A 26,444-nucleotide genomic window follows, 5' to 3' on the forward strand; every position below is an offset into this window, starting at 1 on the left:
AAAACTCTGACAAGTACAGGCTCATAATAGTTTCTCCCACCCCAAATCTTAGGGTACTTATTATATATATATATATATCTGGAAGCTAACCCTGTCTAGATCTTTATTATATTATAAACTTTTTAAGGAATGGAAGTTCATTTTTTAAAATTTGTGTCCTCTCTTGGGTTGAGCTATCTGTGATTATATTGTTTGATATTTTACTCTTTGAAATTATATATAAAATGTTACAGGATATATACCTAGTAGAAAATATATGATTAAGCATGGCACACAAAATTAACAAGTGATGTATTAGAATGTTCAGTTTATAACACTCAGTTCAGCAGTACATGAGGACAGAGCTGTGTCTAGGTTCCAGAGTCAACTATTAGAAACTGATCATTTTAGATAATAGTTTTCAAAACTCTTCCATATAAAGAATACCCTGTGTATATGAATAATGCACATTCTCTCCCCTGTAGAAAATTCACTGCTTTTTTCATTATATATGGCTTGCATTATGCCCTGCATTTTACTGCCTCTCTACTTCCCCCTCAACATTTATTAATTGGTCCCAGCATGTATCTATATATTCATATATCCTTTAAGGTTCAGGTCAAATACAACTTCCATCATGAAGTCTTTCTTTATTTTCCCTGGCTGAAATAATCTCCCCTGTTTCCATGTCTCTTTAACTGAGGTTCCATTCCCATCTATGTAAACCCAGCACAATGTAGAAGTAACTCAAACACGGAAAACTGTTTGTTAAAAAGATAAGTGATGACTGAATGCCCATGTTGTTACATGCCTTTGGCAATATACATTTAGAGACATAAAAATAGAGCCCAAGGGGTTGATAACTGAACTCAGATTCATGTCTTCTTTTTGAACATCTTTCATTGCATTGCTGAATGACTTAATGATTTAATACTGGGCATAGCCTCTTTGTTTCTTATTTCTTTATCTATTTGAAAACTAGAATGGTACCAAGTTTTCTACTTAGTTTTATGTTGTTGTGATACTATCAAGAAGTTGGTGCTTTTCCAATAATTAAGCAAAGTGGAGCAGATAACTATGAACTTTTACCACTAAAGCTCTTTGTACTACAGATTAGCTATACTGCTATACTTGAATATTTCTCTGCATGTCTATGGCCTTAGTATCTGATTCACCACCAGCCATTACTTGGCCCGCCATACTATATTGGCATATAGATAGTTTAGGAAGAGATTATTAGTGTCATGGTGGGAAGACCAGATCAGAGTCAACCAAACTTCATGATAAAATTATGTACCTATATCAATTACTTAAGCCAATCTGCATTTTATGTATAGTTTTTTCCATTCCTGGAAATACAATAATACTTTTAAGTGTGAGAAACAGTACATACTTGTAAAGCTGATGATATGGTAGTAAGATTACACTACATACACATGCTATCAGTTAGGTTTTGATGTAATTGAGTTAGAAATCAAGATGACTCATCTTTTTACCTTTATGCATTAATGCTAATTTCTCAGCTAACTTGCAAGGAAATAAAATAAGTTTCATAATGTACATGGGACTTCAAATGTCTAATGTACTATTTCATATCTCAAAATGTTTACCCTAGAAGCTCTTGTACTTGCTGTCCTGAGTGAATGGAAGTTCCTTTTTGTGTTACTTTTGCTTATTTATTCTGCAGATAATTATAACCTCTAAATAGGAACATGAAGTACAAGAACACAGTTTGATCATTTTCTGGAAATTACACTGATATAAATGAGTAAATGCAATTGGATTTTTGATTACACATAAAATAGCACAAACTTTAATGACCTTTTTATCTCAGTGAAGCACTTATTAAGAATTAGCAATTTAGAAGAGCCTGGAAATATTAGCCTCTATAAAGGGGTTGGGAAGGATGGGTTATGAAAACGTATCTCTGTATCTTTCTTTTCTTTGTCCTATGTTGTGGAAATAATTGTAAGTAGAAAAATTTTCACATTTCCCCAAGACCCTCTGCTTAGAAGAGTTTGAGCATTTGGAAGTCATAGCTCTTTCAACAGTGATTAGCTCTTTCATAAACACGTATTCTAAAGAAGACCCTATCAGCTGCTAAGCAGGATTCATAGCTGCTTGCTAAATTCCACCCCTAGACAAGTTAGTTCTCAAGTGCTGCCTTTAATGCCCCATTATTTAGAAATAGTGCAGCCACATATACCTACAAAGTAGCATGAGGTTCCCTCAACCAACCAATGTCGGATCTTTGCCAAGCCATAATCCTGGTGGATATATAAACCTCATCCTTTATTTTATACAGTTTCTTATCTTTGATTCTATATAAAAATACAAAGTAATTTTTGCACATAATGTTAATTAAATATTCTTTCTGGGATGTACCATAAAATGAGTGTGAGCCTTCTTTTATTTGCATTTACCATTATAACCAGAAACTGTGTCATAACACAGGTTACACTGTTAGACTGAATGGTTAATTATTAGTATCAGTTGAAAAGGATACTTTGAAAAATCATAATTTATTCCAAAGAAAAAAACATCTGCTCTGGAATAGGGACTAAAGGTAACTCTTGTGAAGCTGTCCAATAATTTCCACAAGGTTCAGGGAGGAGGTACACCACCAGTGATATTGTACATAAGGGTCCATTGGCCCTCATAAATGCATGCCCATATTATGGACAACTCCATTAATATTACTTAATAATATGATTAAGCATCTAAAGAAAAAATATGCTTTATTACTGTGTATTATGAGATGTTTTGCATTATGACTCAGCTTGAATTATAAACAGTACATAAGCAAGGTTGTGGCTATGAAATGTATAAAACTCACATGGTTGCCAAAGTACTTTCAGTCTGTATCTCACAGCACAATTTGATTCTAGGCATCCCATACTAAGTTGGAAGAAAAAAAGTTTAATCATCTCCCTCTCTAAATTACTCACAATACAAGTGCTTTTATGCACAAGGACTTGATGTTTTTATATCTATGCAAAACAATGACTGACACAGTAGATGCGTGCATCTATCTATGTATGTGGATAGATTATTGAATGATCACATATTATATCATTATATGGACAAATTACCCACAATAATTTATTTATATGTCTTAATCTCTTTATAAAGCACACATCCCATACCTGATTACACAATGTCTAGGCCATTGCTGGATTTTAAATAATTATTAATATGTATGTGCTTTTCCCAAATTGTAACACTGTTCATCCCAAATAGATAAAATCTTGGTGTTTAAGGATACAAATTTGCAAGAAGTAAATAAGCCATAGAGATGTAATGCACAATAGAATGAATATAGACAATAATATTGTACCATAATTATGTAATGTGATAAACATTGCTACAATGGCAATCATATTGGAATATATAAATGTATCGAAGTAACACTGTACGCCTTAAACAGTTACTTATCAAACTTACTCAGTTACATAAATAAAAAGAAAATAAGTGTTTCCTTCTCAATTTACTCTATGGTCAAGTAAATTATAATTATAAATATTCTGCTTGGACAGTAGGATTTGATCCTACTTCCTTATTAGCAAGTTGACTCCTAGTCTGTTTATTTATTATTCTCCCTACCACTTTTTAAAAAATATTCATTCATTAGTCAAACTCTCAATTACACTTCCATTTCCTGTATTAAATATTTCCCTCCAGGCGAACTGGCCACTTGCCAGCACCGCATCATGAGTGAGCATCCAGCACCCACCCATAGTACCTCATAAAATACCTCTTACTTTTCATTTTGCTCTTTGTCTCCCTTTTGATGTCAGAGGTATATACACACATACATATAATCACTTTCTGTCCTCAATAGTGTTGACTACTACTGCATTCTTAGACATTAATTTTATCAAACACATTTTAATGCTTATAATATGGCAGGCATTATGTCAGGATATAAAGTATAGATACTGCTTAATCACCTACTCCTGAGAGTTCCCTCATAACCATGCAATTTCCTAAATAGAGTCACTTGCTGATTATGGTTTGAGCCTTTCCTGTAATACTGGGACCTCTCGGCCCCCCAGCAACCACAGTTATATACATATGTGTGGTTCTTATGGATGTGAATTGGGGATTCAGCCTGTAGGGTCTCAGTTTCCATATCATCTGCTTATTAGCTCTGTGATATGAGGAGAATTATTTTCCCTCTCTATTACTCAATAAATGTTACTTAAAAATTAAGATTATAGTAGTCCCTATTTCACAGGGTTGTAATAAGGATTTCATGACATGTTACATGCAAAACTCAGCATGGTGTTTGGCACGTTATAAGTGCTCAATAGGATGTTTTTTATGTGTAGTTGCTTTAAAAAATTTCTATCTAAGTAAATGTAGACCTATAATTTGTGATTAAGTTTTTGGCCAAAGGACAATGTAAGGGCCTTTAGTTAATTTGGTGTTTGCATCTTGATTTGTACTTATTTGTGATTTTGTTTTACTTACATATCATGTAAATATCACAAAATTAATATAATTGTTAATGTCAAGAAAATTTGCTTTTATATTTAATGACTATATACTAGAAGTTATAAAATCTTGAATAAAATTTGAAAAATAATAAAGCCACACTGGGCAGCAGTAACTGTTAGAAACCTTGGATTTTATTTTACATGATTCATGTAAACAATTAGAAAGGTGAAAGCAAAGCACTTTTTTCCTCTGAAAAGACTGAGTTTAAGTACAATTTAATTACAGAAACCTTATAAAAATTCAAACATCTGAAGAAAACGTAAAATAGTGGCTTTCTTATTCTAAATTATTACTCTTCTTTTTATCTTTAGGAATACACAATAGATATAATTTTTGCCCAAACCTGGTTTGATAGTCGTTTAAAATTCAATAGCACCATGAAAGTGCTCATGCTTAACAGTAATATGGTTGGAAAAATTTGGATTCCTGACACTTTCTTCAGAAACTCAAGAAAATCTGATGCGCATTGGATAACAACTCCTAATCGTCTGCTTCGAATTTGGAATGATGGACGAGTTCTATATACTCTAAGGTAATACTGTTTTAAGAAAATATGCAGTGCTCTAACTGATTTTCTGTATTACTGTTTGATCAACTCATAAATTTCCCTTTTTCAGAATTACAAAATAAGAAATATGGAGCTCCTTTCATACATCTTAAGTGGTAGAATATTTTGGAAATGCTTGTTTAAGCTTAGAGTAAAGAGTGAGGAACACTAAAAGCAGAGAAGAAAAACTCCTTGATTTTCTCCTCTGAAGGAGAATAGGCATGGCATGAACATTATGTTTTTTATCTAGTAATGCAAATGATTGATTGAGATATTCTCAGGAGCACATCCTGCTATAAAAATTTAAAACACTGATTTCCAGTGATCAAGTAATGTTAAGAAAGGACTAAATGAAGGTTGATGTATGATTCAAGTTTATTTAATTCAACCTTGGACATATCTGTTTATTAAAAATCATTCTTAATGGAAAGATGTTCCTGGCAAATTAAGAGAAAGAAAAATCACCATAATTAGCCATTTCCACTGTGTTCATTGTGTGTGTGTTGAGATCGTGAAGTACAAAAGTTTAATTGTAAACAGAGATTATACTGGAATGTATACAGAGGCAGCTTAGCTGGCTAGAAAGGAAAGTAATAGAATTTTCTTACTCATTTATGAATGTTATACCGTTACCACTTAAGATTTTGAGACTTTAGAATTATTATTTTTTAATATATCATAGTCCATCTTTGTAAGCCAAAATCATGTTTGAAAATTAGACAAAGATTTTTAATGCTCAAAATTGTTTCTCATTGTCTAATATTTATTCTTTCATTAAATAGATTAACAATTAATGCAGAATGTTATCTTCAGCTTCATAACTTTCCTATGGATGAACATTCCTGTCCACTAGAATTTTCAAGCTGTAAGTAACATAATACTTGACAAATTTATAGAATTTTAACCTTGGATCCTGTTTATTTAAAAAATGTAAAATGAAATGAAATAAAACACAATTTACATAATTTTCAGAAATGTGAATTTTGTTCGACTCTCAGATAAAATAATTACAATGGACATATTTGTTTCTTGCTTTTAAATTAAGAAGTGGCAGTAAATGCATAGTGAATGTATTTTATTATGTAATACTTTACAGATTTTAGTTTTATCTAATTGCTCTTTTCCGATTTTAATTAAATATAGGTCTACTAAAGATAGGTTTCTTTTCAAATACTTTTTATAATGTGGAGAATAAAATATTGATTCAAATTTTATTAATCTTCTGGAGGCAAGATTTAACCACATTACATTGGATTTTAAAATACATTTCAAAGATTGGTTTGATGAAGAATATTTATTGTATTAATAGCAAATATTTGAGAAGACTTTAATGAGTTGGAAAAGCCTATTTTATTCAAAAGAAAGACTGAAACACAGTGAAATGATTCAAGCTATATAATTTTTGCATATGGGTCCAGTATATAATTAAGCCATGTCCTAGCTATTCCACACCGAAGTATATGTCCCAGAGAAAGCTTTGCATGTGTATGTATTGTGAAGCATGTGCGATGTTACTAGCTGCTGTGTTAGTAATAGCCAACAGGAAACATTATAAGTGTCTATAACAGTAAAATGGATTAATGAATTTTAGTACATTTTTACAATGAAACAGTTATATACAATAGCATGGATGACTATCATAAATATAATATTAAAAGAAAATATAAAATAATGCATCCAGTATGTATGGCAATAATCAAATAGATTTCAAAAAAACTAAGCTATGTTTTCCAGAAATGCATATCAGAAAATCTGTAACAAAAAAAATCCACGAAAATCATCACAAAAATCAGGTCGTTGGTTCCATTTGATTGAAAGAGGGAATTACTATATTGGAGTAGACACATGAGTTTTCTTGGATGCTTTTTTGATTTAAGTGAAGTTAATTGATTATTATACGATTATTCTTTACACTATATACATGTATTTTATGCAGCTTTTTCTATATTTAACATATAATACAAAAATGAGAAAGAATTTCAAAACATTTGAATAATGCTGGTATTGGAACAGTAATAAATCTGGTTCTTGCTAATCTGGGTATTTTATTTTAATTTTTTATCCAGATGGATATCCTAAAAATGAAATTCAGTATAAATGGAAAAAGCCTTCTGTAGAAGTGGCTGATCCTAAATATTGGAGATTATATCAATTTGCATTTGTAGGGTTACGGAACTCAACTGAAATTTCTCACACAATCTCTGGTAAGAATGATGCTTTTGTATTTGTATTTAAATCTGTGGGTTGGAATATATATATATCATAGCCAAGATAAAACTTTTGTTTTTCTTCCAGGAGATTATATTATCATGACAATTTTTTTTGACCTGAGCAGACGAATGGGGTATTTCACTATTCAGACCTACATTCCATGTATTCTGACAGTTGTTCTTTCTTGGGTGTCTTTTTGGATCAATAAAGATGCAGTACCGGCAAGAACATCACTGGGTATGACATGCAATATCATTCTGTACTATCATATTTAAAATAATATTTAAAATTTTTTAATCTGATAAGAGTTTATAGTTGAAGTGTTAGAGTATTCCCATACATACAATCAAGCAAAAATTAACAGATACTCTAGTGTAATACGATGCTGAAATTGATTCTTGCTAATCTAGGTATTTTTATTTTATTTTTTTATCCAGATGGATATCCTAAAAATGAAATACATTTAAAATACATGATAAAATAGAAAACAGAATTGTAATGAACTTGAAATTTCAGAATTTTTGTTTTCTTATTTCTCTTGCTAGTTTAGGTCAAGGGAAGTATAAATACACAGTAATAATTAATGCATGAAAATCATACATAATCTTGGATCTTAATTTCGTCAATATTTTCAGTTTTGATAGACTCTATTTTATTTTTTTAGCTGAATCACTAATAACCAGCATTTATTGACTGTTGTGTGTTTAAAAGGCTTTGAAATCTCCTGCTCTTAACAATGTTGCTAATGAACAGTCAACTGTTCTAAAGTGCAGGTGTCTGAAAAGAACAAGAAGTTTCCAGGCTTCTGTAATCTATAAAATGTGTAATTAGTCTGTGAATATTTTGAGAGCTGCCTGTATACTGCTTAAAAGGCTAATTTGTAATTCATGCATGATAAAATAGACTTCTGTTTTTCTCTTCTGCAAATCTATTTCAATAATCAAAATCATATAAGAAAATCTACTTAATTACTATACATTTGTTTAAAAGAAACTAATAACTTTCATTTAGGTATCAATGTAAAAAGACAACATATTGATCAATTGATTCATTCCCAAAGTCAGTGCAAGACGTCAATCACACTACTCCTAATGATGTCTTAAAAAACATAAAGTTATGACAGTTTCTATTTTCAACAATGAAGTTTTTTAATGTGGTTTCTATGACAGCTGGTGAATGACTCCATTTAATAAATACAGCAAAATGAAAATCACATAAAAGTGACTGATAAAACTGAGTCACCTAACTCTATACTTGAAAGTAGTTCCATTGGGAATCTCAACAGAGATATAGACATAGCTAGTGTATAAAATACACTCATACCTGAGTTTTGTTTCTTATTTAAATATTATTAGTATTTCAAATAATTTTATGATCTAAGGTAAATAAATTACTTCAGCTTCTTTTTATGATAGTATGTGCATGACTTAAATACTGTATTTTTTGTTTTAAACATTATTTTCATATTTCTCCCAAAGGGATTCAATGGATTATCCCTACCATTAGGTTGGCACAAAGCTAAAAACTGTATGCCATAGTGTCATGAAAGAGAATAGTCAATTGTGAAATTGTATTTTTGCACGAATTTATATTTTTTAATATTGGCATATCAACTGTAAAGATAAGCTATAGCCAATATAACTTGAAGAATACAATTATGGGTCCTATGTAGTTGGAATATCAAGTTTTTTTTAAGTATACATAGATAAATACATTCATACATACATACATACATTTGTCATGGTACATGGCTGCTCCTCGGTTCTTATCCCCACTGAGACAAAGAATTGAAAGGCCAAGACAATAGTAAAGCAAAACAAAAAATTATTTAAGTACACTCAGAGAGGAAAGGGCCAGAGTCAGCATTGTCTAATGGGGAAGATCTCTTTTATTAAGCCCTAGGCAGCTTTGACTGACCTCTTTGACTGACAAGGTGAGGTCTATTAGATTAACAATTTTAGTCACGTAATTCTTTCTCTTAATGCACATCTTTTCCTAGAATGCACACAGAAAAACCCATGGGGGTGGGGGAGGAAAACTACAATGTGGATTTTATACTAATGAGATTATAATGAGGTAAGATTAAGCAGTGGTCAAGTTATCGTCTTACTGGGCCTGTGTGGTGATCTGGTTCGGACCAGCTAGCCCTGAACTTCTCAGAAAAGGAAGTTGTCCCCCCCATCTCCCACAAAGTTCTGTTTTTCCTCCATGGGGCCTCTAGCTAGGCATGGACTGGGCAGTTCTTTCCCTCCAAACCCTATCTCCTCTGACTACTCATATCGACCTTCCTACCTAACATACATATGCATTTATCTCACAACAATTTCCTGGACTCTTTTAATCAACATTGCATTTTAACAAACATTTACCAAATGCTTTTTATGAAACAGGCAGTGTTCCAAATGCTGTATTGTTAACAGTGAACAATAGTTATAAATCCTTATGTTTATAGCATTTATGTTTCAATGGGCTGTATGGGTAATGTACAAATATAAAAAGCATGTAATTAAATGTCAGTTGAGTAATAAAGGCTACAAAGAGAAAGGAAATAAAAGGCTAGAGAATGGCAAGGGATGTGGTTGGTCATGACGTTTGCTATTTTATCTGTGGAGTCAGGCTAGACGTCTCTGAGGAGGCAGCAGAGGAGGCCACTTCTGTGGAAGTGGCCTGGTGATGTCTGGTAGCGAGAGTGAGCAGGCAGGGACAACCCGCCGGTTCTACAGTGGAATCTCCCTTTCCACACCATGCTAAGGTTCAGAAAGAAGACAACTGTGCGTAGAGCTGACTGAGAAGATGTGAAAAATGAGATTAGGTCATGGTAGTTTAAATAAGTCATTTTAAGGACTTTGGATTTTATTCCAAATGTGACAGGACACTATTGTAGGAATTTGAGCAGGGGAAGCTATGGAGGAAATATCTGCTTAATAACCCAGATGTTTTTTTATTATCATGGACTCAGAGGGATTTTAATAGGAAATCCACTATCTACAGAACATACCATATTTTCAAGTGCATAGGAAACATTAATCAAGACCACAGTAAAATTCAAAATATTGAAATTTTCCAAAATATATTTTCTTACCAACTTGGAAGTAAATTAAAAATTAATAAAAATAATATAGTAAACATTTCCTCATATATTTGGAAATTTAAAAATGGCCCGTTAGATAACTCTTGGATCAAAGCAAAATTAGAAAATATTTCAAACTATATTCTAATAAGAATTTAAGATATAAGTGTTTGTGAGAAGCAGCTAAAACATTGCTTAGAGGGAAAATTACTACTTTACAGTGCTATATTACAAAGGAAGAAAGACTTAAAATCAGTATTCTAAATATCCACCTCAAGAACAAATGAGTAAAATAAATAGCCATTGTATACATTCATTGTCAATACCAAACAAGATATTATTGTGCCAGTTTTTTAGATGAGGTACAGAGGATTTAAGAAACCCTGCTAAGATCATAGAGCTAATAGGTAGAAGAGTCAAAATTCGAATCTAAATTTGTCTCCATGACTCCCAATCCATCATACCTGTGCCATCTTTGTTTTTCAATCCTGAGTAAGTAACAATGAAAGTAAAAAGATGAGAGGAATTACTAGTGCACGTTTTGATGGAGATGTGAGGGAAAGTGGTGGTATTGCCTTCTGCATACCAAAGAGATCCTTTCTATTTTTTCATCCCAGGTGTTGCCACTCTATAAATAATTGGCCAAATTAAAAAGTGCTTGGCATTACACTTAGTACTTTTTGGAGGGAAAGCAAGTCCAATCTTGGGGCCTAGGTGGTGGGCAAAAAATGAGAATTATGTCAGTTTAGATAAGAAGAGATACAGCAAGTAAACTGAGGGGTAGGGCTCTGATTTCAGCAGTGGTAAGAACCACAAGAAGGCCATGGATACAGAAAAACTGATGCCCCCAAAGATACACAAATGGGGATGGCCCAGGGGGTTGGCCCAAATGTATATACTGAATTCTTCAAGCTATGAAGATTTACTCTGTGCTTTTAAAGTATTCCTTTGATGTAATTTTGCCTGTGTTCTTCACATAAATTTTGTGGTTAAAAAATAGGTTTAATTCCAGGTATCATATAAGAAAACACTGTACTAGTTTGGATTAAAATTAATTCAAATCTAATTTAATTTAAAAAATTAAAATTAATTTTAACTGTATGTGGCAGAAAACCTCAAATCACTGTAGCTTAAGTGAAGTAACAGAATATTTGTTTTCCATTGAAAGTCCAAAAGTAGGTGATCAAAGGATAGTTTGTTGTGAAGAACTCAGACTCCCTCTAGCTCTGTACTGTGCTGTGGGTGATGGTGATTCTCACGATTACCTGATGTACTAAAATGGCTGCTGGTGCTCCAGCCCTCGTATTCCAGCAGAAAGCTATAAAGAAGAGGGAAAGACTGGCATTTCCTGACTCTTTAATGCTATCTTTTACTTTTATTGAGATATAATTGACATATAACATTATGTTAGCTTTAGGTATACAGAATGTTTCAATATTTGTATATATTATGAAATGATCACCACAGTAGGTCTAGTTATCATCTGTCACCACACACAGTTACAAATTTTTTTTTTTGGTGATGAGAACTTTTATCATCCACACTCTCAGAAACTTTCAAATGTGCAATGCAGGATTATTAACTATCGTCCCCATGCTGTACATTATATCCCCTAAATTTATTTATTTTATAACTGAAAGTTTTTACCTTTTGACAACTCTCACCCATTTTTAATGCCATCTTTTGGACTTTGCTAACAGCCTTGATTTAATCCTGCTTGGCAAGATCCCAGCTTGTGACGGTGGCAAGAGTATTTTTCTTCCGGGCAGCCGTAGGCCAGCTAAGCATTGAATGGTCTACTACTGTGGCAGAAGGAAATGGTGACTAAGGAGGGCGTGAACTCCTTGCCGTCCACAGAATTTAGAGAATTAAAAGTCGCACAGACACAGCGAACACATTGAACATAATGTAGCTAGGGTTACCGGTAATTTTTTTTCTGTAAATCACGAGTAATCATATCCCATTGTTTCCTTTTATTTCTGCTCACAATTTTGCCAAATCAGATGAAAGAAAACAAATGGTCTGTGAAGTTATTTTTTACCTTCTGTTTTTGTCCCCTTCCCTCCACAGGTATCACTACAGTTCTGACTATGACAACTCTGAGCACAATTGCCAGGAAATCATTACCGAAGGTTTCTTACGTGACTGCGATGGATCTCTTTGTTTCTGTTTGTTTCATTTTCGTGTTTGCAGCCCTGATGGAATATGGCACCTTGCATTATTTCACCAGCAACAAAAAAGTAAAGATGACTCGAGATAGAAAGCTAAAAGAAAAAGCCTCGGTATGTTCAATATCTCTATTTTATATACAGCAACTGACTATTAGAGATACTATTTTGAATACCTGCTATACTCCCTTAGAGTAATATGAATGCTTCAGGTGCCCTGAAAAAAGATAAACAAAATTAAGAGGAAACTGGAGTACCCAATATTGCCCACCAAGGGAAGTGTACCTATGCTTCTCCTTAGAAAAGACTCTTGGATTACCCTTGTAAAGGGTGGTTTCTTATGCTGTGAATTTTCCCCATGTTGTAGAGTCTCTGTACCTAAAAAAAATTTGCTTAAAGATCTTTATTTGATTCTATTTTTGTGTTAGGATTTATACTTCTAACAACAGGAGGCCCACAAAATTAACTTGCTTTTTAGAGAAAAAGATTCCTTTTTGATGTTAGTATTCAAATGTGTTTGAAAGTCAGAGCTCTTTTGGTTCTTGCACATTTGTACTCTCTGATTACCTCTTCCCAATCATTTATGTACCTTAACTTATATCGTATCAAGTTGATAGATTATCATTAATTCTGTTGTTTCCAAGACTCGTAAGTGTTGGATGATTGACTGTAATTTCTTATTACAATGGCAGCTATAAGCACCTTAAAGTAACAGCTGACGCTGAGTATGCCAGGCATTCCTCCAAGTATTTTACATGTATGATTTTATTTTTGCTCATATGAGTTCAACTTCAGAGGAAATGATGACTCCAAGGCTCAGACCAAGGTCTTTTTAGGTGCCAGAGCTCAAGCTTATAATCCTTCCTTTGTGTTTCCTGTTCTCATAGTGCTCAGAATAGTAGACAACTGTTTCTCCAGTATTAACAAAGTAATACTCAGAAAAGTAGACAACTGTTTCTCCAATATTAACAAAAAAAGCATTTCACTGCTGATTCCATTAGATGTTTTCAAAGCAGATTTGTTCCAAAATGTCCAAATAAATAAAAACTGCATAAAACAGCTGTGCATGGGAGGCAAGTTTCTCAGTCCACCAGAATGTGCATGTAATGAGACATGGGATTTTCCTTATTATCTCCCAACTTTAAGTTCTAGAATTCAGTGCTTTCCCCCCTCCTCATTTTTCATTGGTTTCTTTCTAACACTTTGCCATACTTTTAAATTATATTTTACTTTTCATGTTATATTTAAAGAACTGAACCCTTGTGTATTTGCTTTCGAGTTCCCACAATCTTCCAAGAAAGCAGAGCATGTTGCTGGCGACACATATTTGAGAACTTATATTTAGGGTTATCCTGTGACTTCCTCAACTTGGATTCTCTTAGCCTGTCCATAGGACATATTATGGCCCCAAATGGCATATTTGGCCCCCCAATAAGAGCTTCAGAGGGTAATGATATTAAATTTAATGTCTACTTGCTACATTTTTAGGTAGAGAAAATTCAGGTTTTCTACTGTTTTACTTTCATCAAAGCCAAGCATCCTTTCTGGGTTTACCATCTCGTCAGCTACTCATCCATAGCTATGCTTCATTATTAGCTTGAAATTTTCATTTCTGAAAATTGTAAATGAAAGTTAGGCAATGTATAATTTCACATAGATTCTCTCATTTCTTTCTAAGAATCTATAATATAGGTACTATTGTTATATTTTCTAAGGTCACTCAGACAATAAGCAGCTACTCTAGGACTGCAGCAAGTCAGTATGACTCCAGATTGTGCACTCTCAACCATGTGACCTCACAGTGCAGTTACTCAGAAAGCTGAAACATTGGAGTACAAACTTTAAATTATGATGTTAATTTAGTTACTCATTCACCAAATATTTATCAAAGATACTCATGTTCTAGGCACTGTTCTAGAATAGATACTATATGTTGAGTATTTTAAAATAAAGCATCAGACACAAGAAGCAAAATAGTGAAGATGAAAAAAAAGGAAATGGGAATTATATGAGATCTCTGAAGCACTAAATTTCAAATACCAAAAGTTAAATTGACAAAATTTACTACCTGGGTTAAAAAAATATTTTCTTTAGAATCACCCAAAATGAATTAACATAGTCTGTTCTTTCTGTTCATTTATATGAGCTCTTTCAATACTAAGCGACATTATGAGTGAATAACTAGGATCAGTAATCAACTCTGACTCCCTGCCTGGTTCAGTGTTCAGCAATGTGGTCTTGCTAATCTGATAAATCAGAATACACTTTCATGGAGAATAGAAAGCTCTGCTTGCTGTTTTCTCAAATGTTCTATTTCAGGGCTTTGTGGAATCTGTTTTGGCTTCTGCCAGCCAGGACAATCAAATGCACAACTTAAGATCCAGAAATCTTGTTGCATTTTGCCTTTACCCCTGTTTCAAATGTTTATCGTCCTTCCTCTCTTTCTTTCTCCATCCTTCCATATCCCCACTTTATTTTACAAGGTTAAAATTCTGAGTAGTTTAAAAACCAGCATTTTCTCTTTTTTCCTTTAAGTTACTTATGGCAATAGTCAGGCCAGAGCTGAAGACATTGACTAGAGACACTTAAATGTCTACATGTCTGTTATTAAACAAAACTTAAATCCCCTCCCTGACATTTTTTTGACTGCTTAACCAAGAATAGCAGAATACCCCAGTTTAATTTCTTTAGTAAGAGACATATTTTGAGCATAAGATTTTTACCTTCAGTGAACTCTATAAGTTAATAAAGATGCTTTGTACCTTCCTCTCCACATGATATATTGGGCTTTTCTCTCTCTCTTTCCCTTCCTTACATGTTCTGTTTCTCTCTCTTTACCACCCTCTTTTCCTCCCTTCCTTCCGTGCTTACATCCTTAAGTCCTTCTTTGCTTATTTCTGTAATTTTTCTTTTTTTCCTTTTTTATTGTGAATGTCAATGACATGGTATATAGACCCATTCTATTGGATGGGTCTATATACCCATCCACTTATATTAGAATCTACTTATTAACAATATCTTAATGTTTGTAAATTTCTATTTTTTAAAAGTCTAAGAAGTTGTGTATTTTAGAGCATGGAAACAGGACTCTTTATAGGACAGGTAGAGGTCACAGAATTGCAATAGTAGTAACCAGTCACTACCAACTAAAGAGTGGTTCATGTTGAAACTAGAATATTCAGCCCAGGGATGATAACAAATCTCAGAAAATCATGTTATACCTGCATGAGGAGCCAGATAGACCCATCTGAGGTTAGAACTCGGAGCAAAGTTCCCCTGCGTGTTGGGCTCTAGGAGGATCCCTACAAATTCCCCTTTGATTTGAACACAGTACAACAGATTATTTTTGTTGTATATTCCTAGCATATAACTGTTTCTAAAACATCTTGAAGTATAGTTTTGTAATGTGAGCAACTTTTTTGGTTTTAAATATACTAATAAAATATCTATGGTTCAGATTTTTAGAAACTGATACAGTATTGTATTTGTCTCATCTGATGCACTATATTTCAATCTATAATTAAAATAATTGGTTTGTTGTGAACAAAATGAGATTATTTGTCATCTTTCAATTGGTTAAAATGTAAAATGATGGAAATTTATGTCAACAACCATGGATAAAAAAATGAAAGAATGTGTTCTCTACTTCCAGGGATTTTTACATCTAGTTGTGGAAAAATACACCAGAAATATAAGATAATAACTACACTACAAATAACAGTCCAGTACAAAATTCAAAAATAAACAAAGATAAAGATAAGGGAATTAGCAATTAGATGACTGGTTTCAAGTACTTTTCCAGAAGCAGAATATGTTCTATAATGAGTATGAATAAAAAATATTTTAAAGGAGATGTTCTTACTGGACTAGAGACAGACACCACGAAGGCTGGCCTACATGGTTCATCCTCTACACTGAGGAAGTCTTAATACACCAGGTAATATGGTCCGTGAAATCCCGACAAGCACACAGTCAGTCAGGAGGGGTTCTGTCAGTGTGAGCCAGAGTGGAGTGGAGTGGCTTCCTTTCCCTGCAAGTATAAATAATTCATTCAGTAAACTATAAACTAATTCTCCCAAAGGGAATTGGAGAGAGAAAATTACAGAGAAAGTGTGACATCTTTGAGGTTCTTTGAAGACTACGTTGCACTTTGGGGAAGAACGTATCAGAAAGAACATTTCAGACAGCCGGAAGTCATGTGAGCCACAGCAAGGTTCACTGCGCGAGTGAGCATAGACTGCCGTGTGTTCCTGGGTGTGCTGTCCAGTATAGTAGCCATTGGCCATATATGGCTAGGTTGATTTAAATTAATTAAATTAATGAAAGCTTAAAATTTAGGAACTTATTAGCATTAGTACATTTCAAATGCTCAGTAGCTACATGTAAAACTAGTGGTTACCATATTGGACAGTGCAGATATAGAACATTTTTATCATGAAAAAGTTCTGTTGGACAATGTTGGTTTGAAACATAGGGATCTTAGAACAAAAATAGGTTGAAGACAGAAAAGTGGCTTTTGGCCGACTTGTAGAAAGCACTATGGTAAGAAATTTAAATTTTGTCCTGTCAGCACTGGTAAGCCATGCATGTTTTTAAGTAAGATGGTGTCTTTGTATCAATGTTTCTGAAAGCTAATAAGTAGCATATAATATACACTTGGTAGAAAAAAGGCAGGGAGATTAATTTGGAGACTATTGCAATAATTCAAGAAGTAGTATATTACTGAGAGTCACAACCAGAGTTTTAGAGATAATGTGTGGGATTTTTGTTTGTTTTATCCATAATCCCCAACCACAGCCCTTTTTCTGCAAAGAAAAGGTCTTTTCAGTCAATGCATTTCTACATGAATAAACATTTGTCTACCTTTCAGAAAACTAAAACAATGAAGATCTGTATCAGACAGTTTCACAAATTACAAACCTTTTTTCCTATAATAGAATTTGCCAAAACTCCTAGGAGGGGTCATTTGATATTGGTGAAATGTGAAATACAGTAAGAAGGCTACTTAAATAATTGTAGAGTCTGTGAATGTGTAAGTTTTCAACAGGTAAGCATTTCATACCAAATGTAACATTGGTCAGACAGTGCTCTCTGGATGTGTATAGATACCATCCCTAATAGCTCTTTTTCTACCTTTAGATTTCCAAATAACACTCCTTTATAATTTTCTTCCTACTGAAACCATAGATTACTACAGCTGGAAGGGACCAGATTAATCAGGAGTAAAAATCTCATTTAAAAAATGAATTTTAATACTAATACATGTACATGATTGAAACACATAATCAAATCAAACAATGAAAAATCTACAAATGAAGAATAAAATTCTCCACCCTGTACCTTTGGTGCCAGCCCTCAGATTTAACCACATTTGATTATTTCCATTATGCTTATAATTCTTGATGCTAACTTTTAGAATAATTTTAACTCTTTGGCAAAAAATAATACGAAAACATAGCCTTCTCGTGGTCTACTGCCTCGTCTCTCTTTCAGTAGTTTATCTTCCCATTAATAGTTATCATATTGGTTAATTAAAAAAATTTGAATAATACACTTAAATTTCTACTTCTTAATTCACCAATAATGCTGATTCTAATGCCAATCTGATTATCATTTCTTAACTGGTAAACAGTTTTCTTACCTAAAATTTTTTGCCATCATCTGTTTCTCTACAGTGTGAAAATTTCTTAAGAGGCAGCACACTTTCTGTTTTGCGACCTCCTTCATTTCATCAGTACTTCAGTACTTTATTTCCCTGTCTTCTTTTCTGATAATTTTGTTGATTCTTTATTCCAGTTCATTTCTCTTTTCTCCTCTAACACTATATATTAGGTGAATTTTAGACCTCCTCAGCTAATTATTCATGTGATTCAGATTTTCTTTTTATCATATTTTTCATTGAGGTATTCTTATTCTTTTTTCCTGTATGTTGTGGGCAACTTCCTTCCTCAAGATTTTATTTTATAACACTTTAGATTTTTCTTTAATTTATAATAACGTCTTCAATTTCTGAGAGCTTATCTTTTTGAACTGTGCTCCCTCCTTTTTTCCTTAAATGAACACAATATCTCTTCAAGTGTATCTTAGTGAGATAATTAGATTTCATGTTCTCTTATGTTTCCTGAATTATTAGAATCAGTTATTCTAGCTGTTTATCTTTCTTTCTTTTTTTTAATCTCTGAAGTTCTTGGCAAATTCTTCCCATAGGCCCTGTATGCTTGGCATGTAACTGTTGAGTTTGCCTGTCAAATTTCACTTACATGTGTATATGGGGTGCATGGCATTTGATTGCTTCCAAACAAATACACATAAGCTCTAAGTGACGATGAAGGTTTTACTAGAACATTCTCATACCAGCTTCAGGAGTCCTAATCCTTCCTGCAGGTGTGAGGTTACTTATTTATCTTTAGAAGTTCCAGAGTTCTAACTATGAGCACAAACCTGTCAGCATCTCTGCTTCTCAGCATACAAGAGCAGATGACCAGTGGTTCAAACAGGAGCAGCTGTTCTGGAGAACTGTGTTTTCCATCCTGGTTGTCATTCCCATTACTCCTACCTTAGGATGAGTATTTCTGAAGCTTTGATGGAGAAAAAAGCTGTGGCATCCATGTTCTTATTTCCCGAGCTGCTTCTGCAGTGTGACTTCCTGTGGTCTACTTTATCCATTAGCCTATTTCCAATCTGTTCTTTGTCTTTCAAAATCTCATCACAAATTCTGACATGCTGATTGGAAGCTCAGTATCACCAAGATCCACCTTATGTCTATTTTTAACACTCATGTGGATTTTGTAATTTTTGAAATCGTGATTGATACTTAAATGGATTTTGTGGAAGTGGAGGGGAGAAAGCCTGTGCTTAGCTGGCATTCTCACATACAATGTTTTAAATGAAAAATTAATAAGAGTAACATTAGTATTTCATAATCAATAACATGACTTAATAATGCTATTCATATTAATCATATTGAATAACATTAATGATAAGAATACATGACATAAATAGTAATTATATTATGTAAATATGTATATAGATAGAATTTGTATGTAAATGTTTTATTTACTGTTTATTTGATATTAGTATGTCTTGATGCTTAATTATATTTTGTATATTTAACTGTATTATTAATATATATGTAATATAGCATACAATATATAACCAGACACATACACATCTTTAATAGTGAGAATGGAGTCAATTTCTACAAATGTCAAGTTCAGCTATATTCATATATTATTCAGTGGCTTTTTGAAATAAAAAAAGATACACTCTCAAAACTGCATCATTTAAAGTAAAAAAAAAAAGCCTATTCACTTATGTTATTTTTTTATATTATTTAAACAATTTTTTTTCAATGCTTGCTATTTGTGGGGAGCAGCAGTATATTTACTTGAGAAATTGTAAGATGGGTAATATAGTCACACTTACGATAAATAAGGTTTGGAATGTTTATGTTCTTCCAATTAATTATTTAGTGATTTCCAGGACACAAATCTGTGTGTCAAAAACATTTTATTTATTGATATTGTGTCAGCTCTTTGGATATTTTTCCCAGCACACATAAAGTCTACTTTTATCCACATTAATCATTTTTTGAAGTGCAGTTTCTTTCCATTTATGAATTTTTGTGTTTTTTCAGGCAGGGGTGGACAATAGAAAACTGGAAAATGTCAACTTAAAGTGTCATATCAATAGAAGCTCTACTTGATTTTGACCACCAGAGTTTAGTCCATTTTTTAAGTGAACCACTTGCAGTTTTTCTCCATTTCTGTACACTTGAGTGTTAAGTATCCTTCTCAAGCACAATTAATATCTTTTGACGAAAAGCCTTTCCATTTATGGCAGTGCTAAGTGATACATGAAATGTGTTTTATGCCATATAACCTTGAAATTGCCAACTTAACAAACTTGCACTCTAATCACATCAATCTGATTAGCATCTGAACATATTCTGTTTAAGTTTTAAGTGACAAGGAAATGAATATCAATTTGTCCCATTTTTGTACATAATTTTAGTGCTCCACTAAAATTTAGGAGTCTAGTCAAGTATACCCAAGAGTCAACCTCAAAAGATCTGTCATTAACATTTAGTAATAAACAGCCTCTGCTTGTTAGGATACATCTAGGCAAGTGGAATCATGAATTTATTTGTGTTTAGGCATTGCTTCTTATCTTCAGGCTGCACATTTCGTTTCTTCTAATATGGATAGTATGATTTGTAGGATGCATTCATTTCTTTAAAATATCCCTAATGTGATTTTTTCTTCTTTTTTGCATCTGAATTTTTTATATTTAGTAGTTGGATTCTATGTTTCTTTCTAGACATAAAATGCATTTAACAATACGTCCAAATTTTAAGAAGTTCTCAATTTTTTATTTCAAATTTTTAAGCCTTTCCCATATAATATTTAGTTTCATGTCCTTGAGCTTTATTTATTTCAAAATTTAGGATGAAAAAAATTTACAGACATTTTTCCTTTGAAGGAATGTAAGATCAGATTAAAAGTTTTTTTATAATCTAAGTATCTACTTAGTGTTTAGATAATAAAACCACTGGCTATAGTAAGTTGTAAGATTTATATTTTAAGATAATTCCTGAAATATGCAGAAGTTCTAACAGATTAAGAGTTACTAAAACTGTAATCTTCATATTTGCTTGCCATTTTATTTAAGAGTTCATGAATATTTTTCCCCATAACATTGTTGATGAGGTCCAGGTCTTTATGTGGTGGTTGTTATTACTGTTGCTTGTTTTAGCAGTATGTATTTTATAGCTGACGTATCCTCTTCAGGAATCAACACTAGCAATGACAATAAAAGCAACATAAATATTACCTTTTGGCAGCTGAAATACTTGCTGTGTTTCAAATATTTTCTTGGCACTTTATGTGCATCATCTCAATTACGAAACAGATTTATGTATCGTTATTGTGAATTTTGTGCAACACAAAGCACAGCAGCAGAAAGGCAATCCCATTTCCCACTCAAGGTAACACAACTCCACTGAGCAGAAATGGAATTTCTGCCCAAGCCTGTCTGACTCCAGTGTGACTGTTTTAACATTCTGTAGTGTGGTGGACATGTTTGATTTTTTTATACTTTCGGTTCTTTTTATTATTTAACTATCTTTCAGAACCTGGTATCATAAAAAGTTAATTTGGTAAGTGTCTCAAATAATCCTAATAGTATTATTAGTATTACTGGGCAAGTGGAGGACAGATCATTTTACATAAATTATGAAATTTACTCATTACACCAGCACAAAAATCAGGTGCTAATATAACTCCAGCTGTGAGGGCAGCTGCATAGGCAGAATGAGCCAAATTTTGAATACCGGTTGTTCCCAAACCCGAGCTTTCACTCCTGCATGTTCTCTTTCCCAAATACGATGCCTTGTGCTGACCCACTACTACAAACCCTGGATCTTTTTTTATTCACTCGCAGCTTCTCAAAGCTTTTCTGCATTATCAAACTGTCGTCTTTCCCATTTGTTGTATCATTAAAATAAATTATGTAACAGCAAACAAACTTAATAGCATTGTAAATGTTTTAGTACAAAAATATCATAGAAATACACCGTTTATTTTCATTTTAGAATTAGATTCATGTTTAACAATATTTTAGTGGATCAACTTTCTCAAGGTTGAAAAACTGTTTCATTTTTTAGGGTTTTTCCTCTGTGTGATCTTTGGAATGTACAATAATATTATGTTTTACAAAGTAACTTATGATCTAAAAACACATTAGGATTGAATACCTCTTTGATTTTTGGAATCCAAGATCATTGGTATTGCGTGTCACAATCTTTTAGAGGTTGCCTTGAGGGGACATATCAGATTGATCTTTCTTTATGCTATTTTGTTTCCTCAAAAACGAATTTGTTATTTTACTCAGGTGTCCCCTGGACTCCATCCTGGATCCACTCTGATTCCAATGAATAGCATTTCCGTGCCACATGGAGAAGATGACCATGGATATCAGTGTTTGGAGGGCAAAGACTGCGCCAGCTTCTTCTGTTGCTTTGAAGACTGCAGAACAGGATCGTGGAGGGAAGGGAGGGTGCACATACGCATTGCCAAAATTGATTCCTATTCTCGAATATTTTTCCCAACAGCTTTTGCCCTGTTCAACCTGGTCTACTGGGTTGGCTACCTTTACTTGTAAGTTCTACTTAATAGGCAAAACTCGTAAGAAGTTTGACAAAATCCAGTGTCATCTATTATACTTCAGTAACAAGAGGTTAAAATTTAAAATGCAGAGAAACCAATGGTCAAAATGCCAACAGTATTATTAACTGTTTTAGGGACTTCATGGTTAAATAAAGTAGTAGCCTTTGTGTTAATTTACTTAAACATATAAACCACATTAGTGGCAAAATTCAGTATATTAAAATATTATAATATATTTTTACCTTAATTTTATTTATTTACTTGTATCTCATTAGAATTTTGTATTTATAAATTTTATGGTTCATATTTTAAAGATGGGATAATTTTAATACATGTTTTATTTAAATATAATCTATCATTGTTTGTAATGGCAACCTAATCTAATGCTAATATTTATGTAGTAATTATTTGCCAAAAAAATACTGGTAAATTTATTTTTTTTCTTACTTTTTATTTGATTGCCCTATTTAGGATAGAGCTAGTTTAATACAGAAAGCCATGATTTCCTGGGATTTATTTCCAGATGTTTCACTCCAAAGAAGAAATTAAAGAAGAACAGGACAATTTTTAATCTTTATTTAATCAAGACCATTTCCTGGCACAGTATTAAGTAGAACTCCAGTTACATTTAATTTTGGTGATTTACAAACTAGAGTGGAAGTCACCAAAATCAGTCTCTTAAATGTAAGGAGAAAATAAAAATGGAAGAATGGTATATTTAACTATTTTATTCTCTGCCTGCCTAATAGCATTTATGAAGTATGAATAAGTCAGCGCTGTAATACTTAGATCTACCAACACTGAAATTAAATGCAGAGAGAGCTAATTTTTTCTTTATGCTCTACAAAAGTGTTACATTCCCTAAATTAACAAAACATTGAGGAAGACTGCTTATATTTACTCATTATGGCTAAAGAATTATTATCTAGCAAATTGCATAATAGTTCACATTCAGGATATGGTCTTATATGTACTATTAGTATTTTCAGACTGTAAATATACTGGAAACATGGTTTTGGGTATATGTTATATATTGCCTTTTCCAGCTCCTAAGTTTGTACCTGTCAGTTTTACGATTTTGTTGTAAATGGGTACGATGTTCTCTTTTCAAGGAAATGGTGCAAGGCCCAAAAGTCATGTTAAAGGTGGAGTTCTGTTAGAGGCATCTCTAATGAACATTATAATAGCTCTCTAAATTCTCTGAGACAGGAACAGAGAAAGTCTCACTGTAGTTTAAAGCCTGTTGGTTAATAGTTTCCAAAATGTCTCTTGTTAAAAGGAGAGTTAAAGTAGTCTTTAATCATTATATCCTTGTGACTAGTTTGACATATGAATTGCTTAAAAGAGCACCGTATTAATTTACCATGACCTAATTTTCTGGAAACTCACCAGAGTGATCTTGGAGATAGCCTTTAAAATTGTTCCCAGTGCTAAGAGCTGCTATGAGGATGAAGAGTCTTATGATCAAGGTCTATCTTACAGTATGTGGAGGAAACCATGCACTTGACATTGTATTTTTAATATGGTAATTCTCCCACATGGTTAGCAAATAGACAAATGAAGCTCTGTCATGGTTATACTTATATTTTTAGAGTATATAAGTTTTCTTAAAATCTAGAAATATTTCATTGTGTTCCCCAGCTAAATCTGAATTTTTCAGATTTGATCAAAACCTCTGAAGAAAGTAAGCATGTATTGAATGATAATGCCCCAAATAGCCACCAACACTGCTTTTTCTGAATGAACAGCTGGATTATACTTTAGCCATGTCTGTAGTCACTTACAAATTGTCCATGAATTCGTTTTTGTAACATTGAGTATTGATAGCTATTGTGAAGGTGAACATTTATTTAGTGATTTAGTGAAGAATGAAGTACCCATGAAGAACAAATCACTTCACTAAAATGTGCTGTGGCTATTTCCATGTTTTGCACTATAGCCTGTTCATTATCATGGGGGCAATTTTAACTCTAGGATTCTTTCAAGTCTTTCTGAGCATGACTGTGTTTTAAAATACTTAAACGTGCTTAATATAAATAGCTTTGATGTTCTCCTTGCTGTTCCATTAACTTGGCTTTAAATGCTGGCAACATTTACAAGTGAAAATCAAATTGATAAAAATATGAAAGATGTTTTTCTGTATGCATTCATTGTATAGACTATCAAAACAAAGCACTTTGCTTTCAAAGCCAGTGGTGTTTTAAGCAGTTTTATTTAACTATGTAGATCAGAGAGATGTACAAATCTTACTATTTGTAAAAGGAAGGATAAGAAGGTGAAAATAGTTAAGCTTTTCTTACATGAAATCAAATTGAGCTTATTTTCAAAGGGAATGCAGTCTAATTCCTGTTCCTCTCTTTCTTTCAAGAAATTTTACCAACTTGAGAAATAATTTTTTGAAAATCTCTCCTTTCTCCAGATGAGTTATGTCCTAATTTATTTGATTCACAACTTGTGTGTCCTAGCTGCTTTTAAATGTTTTTAACACTAACATAGATCAAAAAATGTGGATAGAGAGGATCAGAAGAATAATGAGAGCAGAAGAATATAGAACCTTTTGGTAAATTGTGAATTCACATAGACCCATCCTCTAAATATGAGACCATGACCTAGAATTGCCCAAAAAGGAAACTGTGACTGGTACAATTTTATTCTCTTGAATTTATAATTGAATGATGATGTTTTATTTATTCTTAAATTACATAGATAAACAGACCCCCTTTAAATTAATTTCTAAAATGCCAAGAAGTTTCTGAAAGAGCAAAACAAGACAAAACAAAACTTTAAATGACTTGAGAACTCAGTAGGGAAAAGTCACAGTTCCTCAGTAAATCTAGGGTAAATCTGAAGTGCTAATGTAGGTAGAAATTAGTTCATCAAATACATTTTATTCTAAGTTATACACATCAATTTCATTAAGGAGTTGTTAAAACTAGCTTTAGGTTGAAACACAGGAAATGTGTGTGTATGTATATATATATATATATAGACAGTTACTAGTTTTTTTTCCTTTAGTGTGTTTGCATATTCTAACATCAATATATAGTCATAAAATATGGTATATTTTTGCTTAAGAGTAGGCCAGAAATGAGGGCTCCATGGTTGCCAATAATTCAGCATTAAAAAGAATGCTTACATCAAGAGTCCCACAATAGTAAAATGTGAAATGGCATTCCAAGTCAGCGTGACAAATGCATCTTGCACTTTGGTTATGTAAGAGGACATTCAGATAGGATGATCTGTTTGAATAAAATTTTAACTCATAACCAATAACTCAGTAAACACCTAATAGATGAATACATCATATATAAAATGACCAAAATTCTATACCAGTACCTAATTTCACTCTTCCAAAATTTCCTGTACCAAGTACCACATTTGAAATTATTTCAGTGATCTTAGCAGTGTCCTCGAAGTGATCCAATAGATGTTTAAAGGTTTAGCATTTTTTCCCATCAAAAGCATTTTGAAAATATTTCTGACCAAGCTATTTTTCTTTACATCATTAAGCTTATTTATTTACCTCCTCAGCATCATGCCATATGAAGCTCTAGACACACTTGGTATTATGTTTCTGTTGGTCATCATTTTTTTTTACTGCTAAGGAGGGCTTGACAAGCTACTGTAAAGTCACAGAAACCATTATCAAGTCTCTATCCAAAACATTTCAAATGTGGTCTCCAAATACTAGTGACCACATTACTCTAGCAAATGTAAGGTCAGTTCTGCCTTTCTGTGTTTGCATGAAAGTGATAGGACCCAATTTAAATATTTATATAGCACTTTCTATGTATAAGGCATTG

General features: G+C 32.8%; 1 protein-coding gene across 2 annotated transcripts in view; it reads left to right on the forward strand.

The window, feature by feature from the left end:
* The window catches only part of GABRG1 (gamma-aminobutyric acid type A receptor subunit gamma1), an 80,006-nt gene extending 54,083 nt beyond the window's left edge, over positions 1-25,923 (forward strand). For both annotated transcript variants that reach the window (XM_073237676.1, XM_073237677.1), the window contains 6 exons: positions 4,791-5,011; positions 5,809-5,891; positions 7,093-7,230; positions 7,322-7,474; positions 12,378-12,589; positions 22,367-25,923. In XM_073237676.1, the coding sequence (XP_073093777.1) occupies positions 4,791-5,011; positions 5,809-5,891; positions 7,093-7,230; positions 7,322-7,474; positions 12,378-12,589; positions 22,367-22,636 (1,077 nt within the window). In that variant the 3' untranslated portion in view covers positions 22,637-25,923. The remainder of the gene's footprint in view (positions 1-4,790; positions 5,012-5,808; positions 5,892-7,092; positions 7,231-7,321; positions 7,475-12,377; positions 12,590-22,366) is intronic.
* The last annotated feature ends 521 nt before the right edge of the window (positions 25,924-26,444 follow it).

This window comes from Manis javanica, chromosome 5 (assembly GCF_040802235.1).
Source record: "Manis javanica isolate MJ-LG chromosome 5, MJ_LKY, whole genome shotgun sequence".
Lineage (NCBI taxonomy): Eukaryota > Metazoa > Chordata > Mammalia > Pholidota > Manidae > Manis > Manis javanica.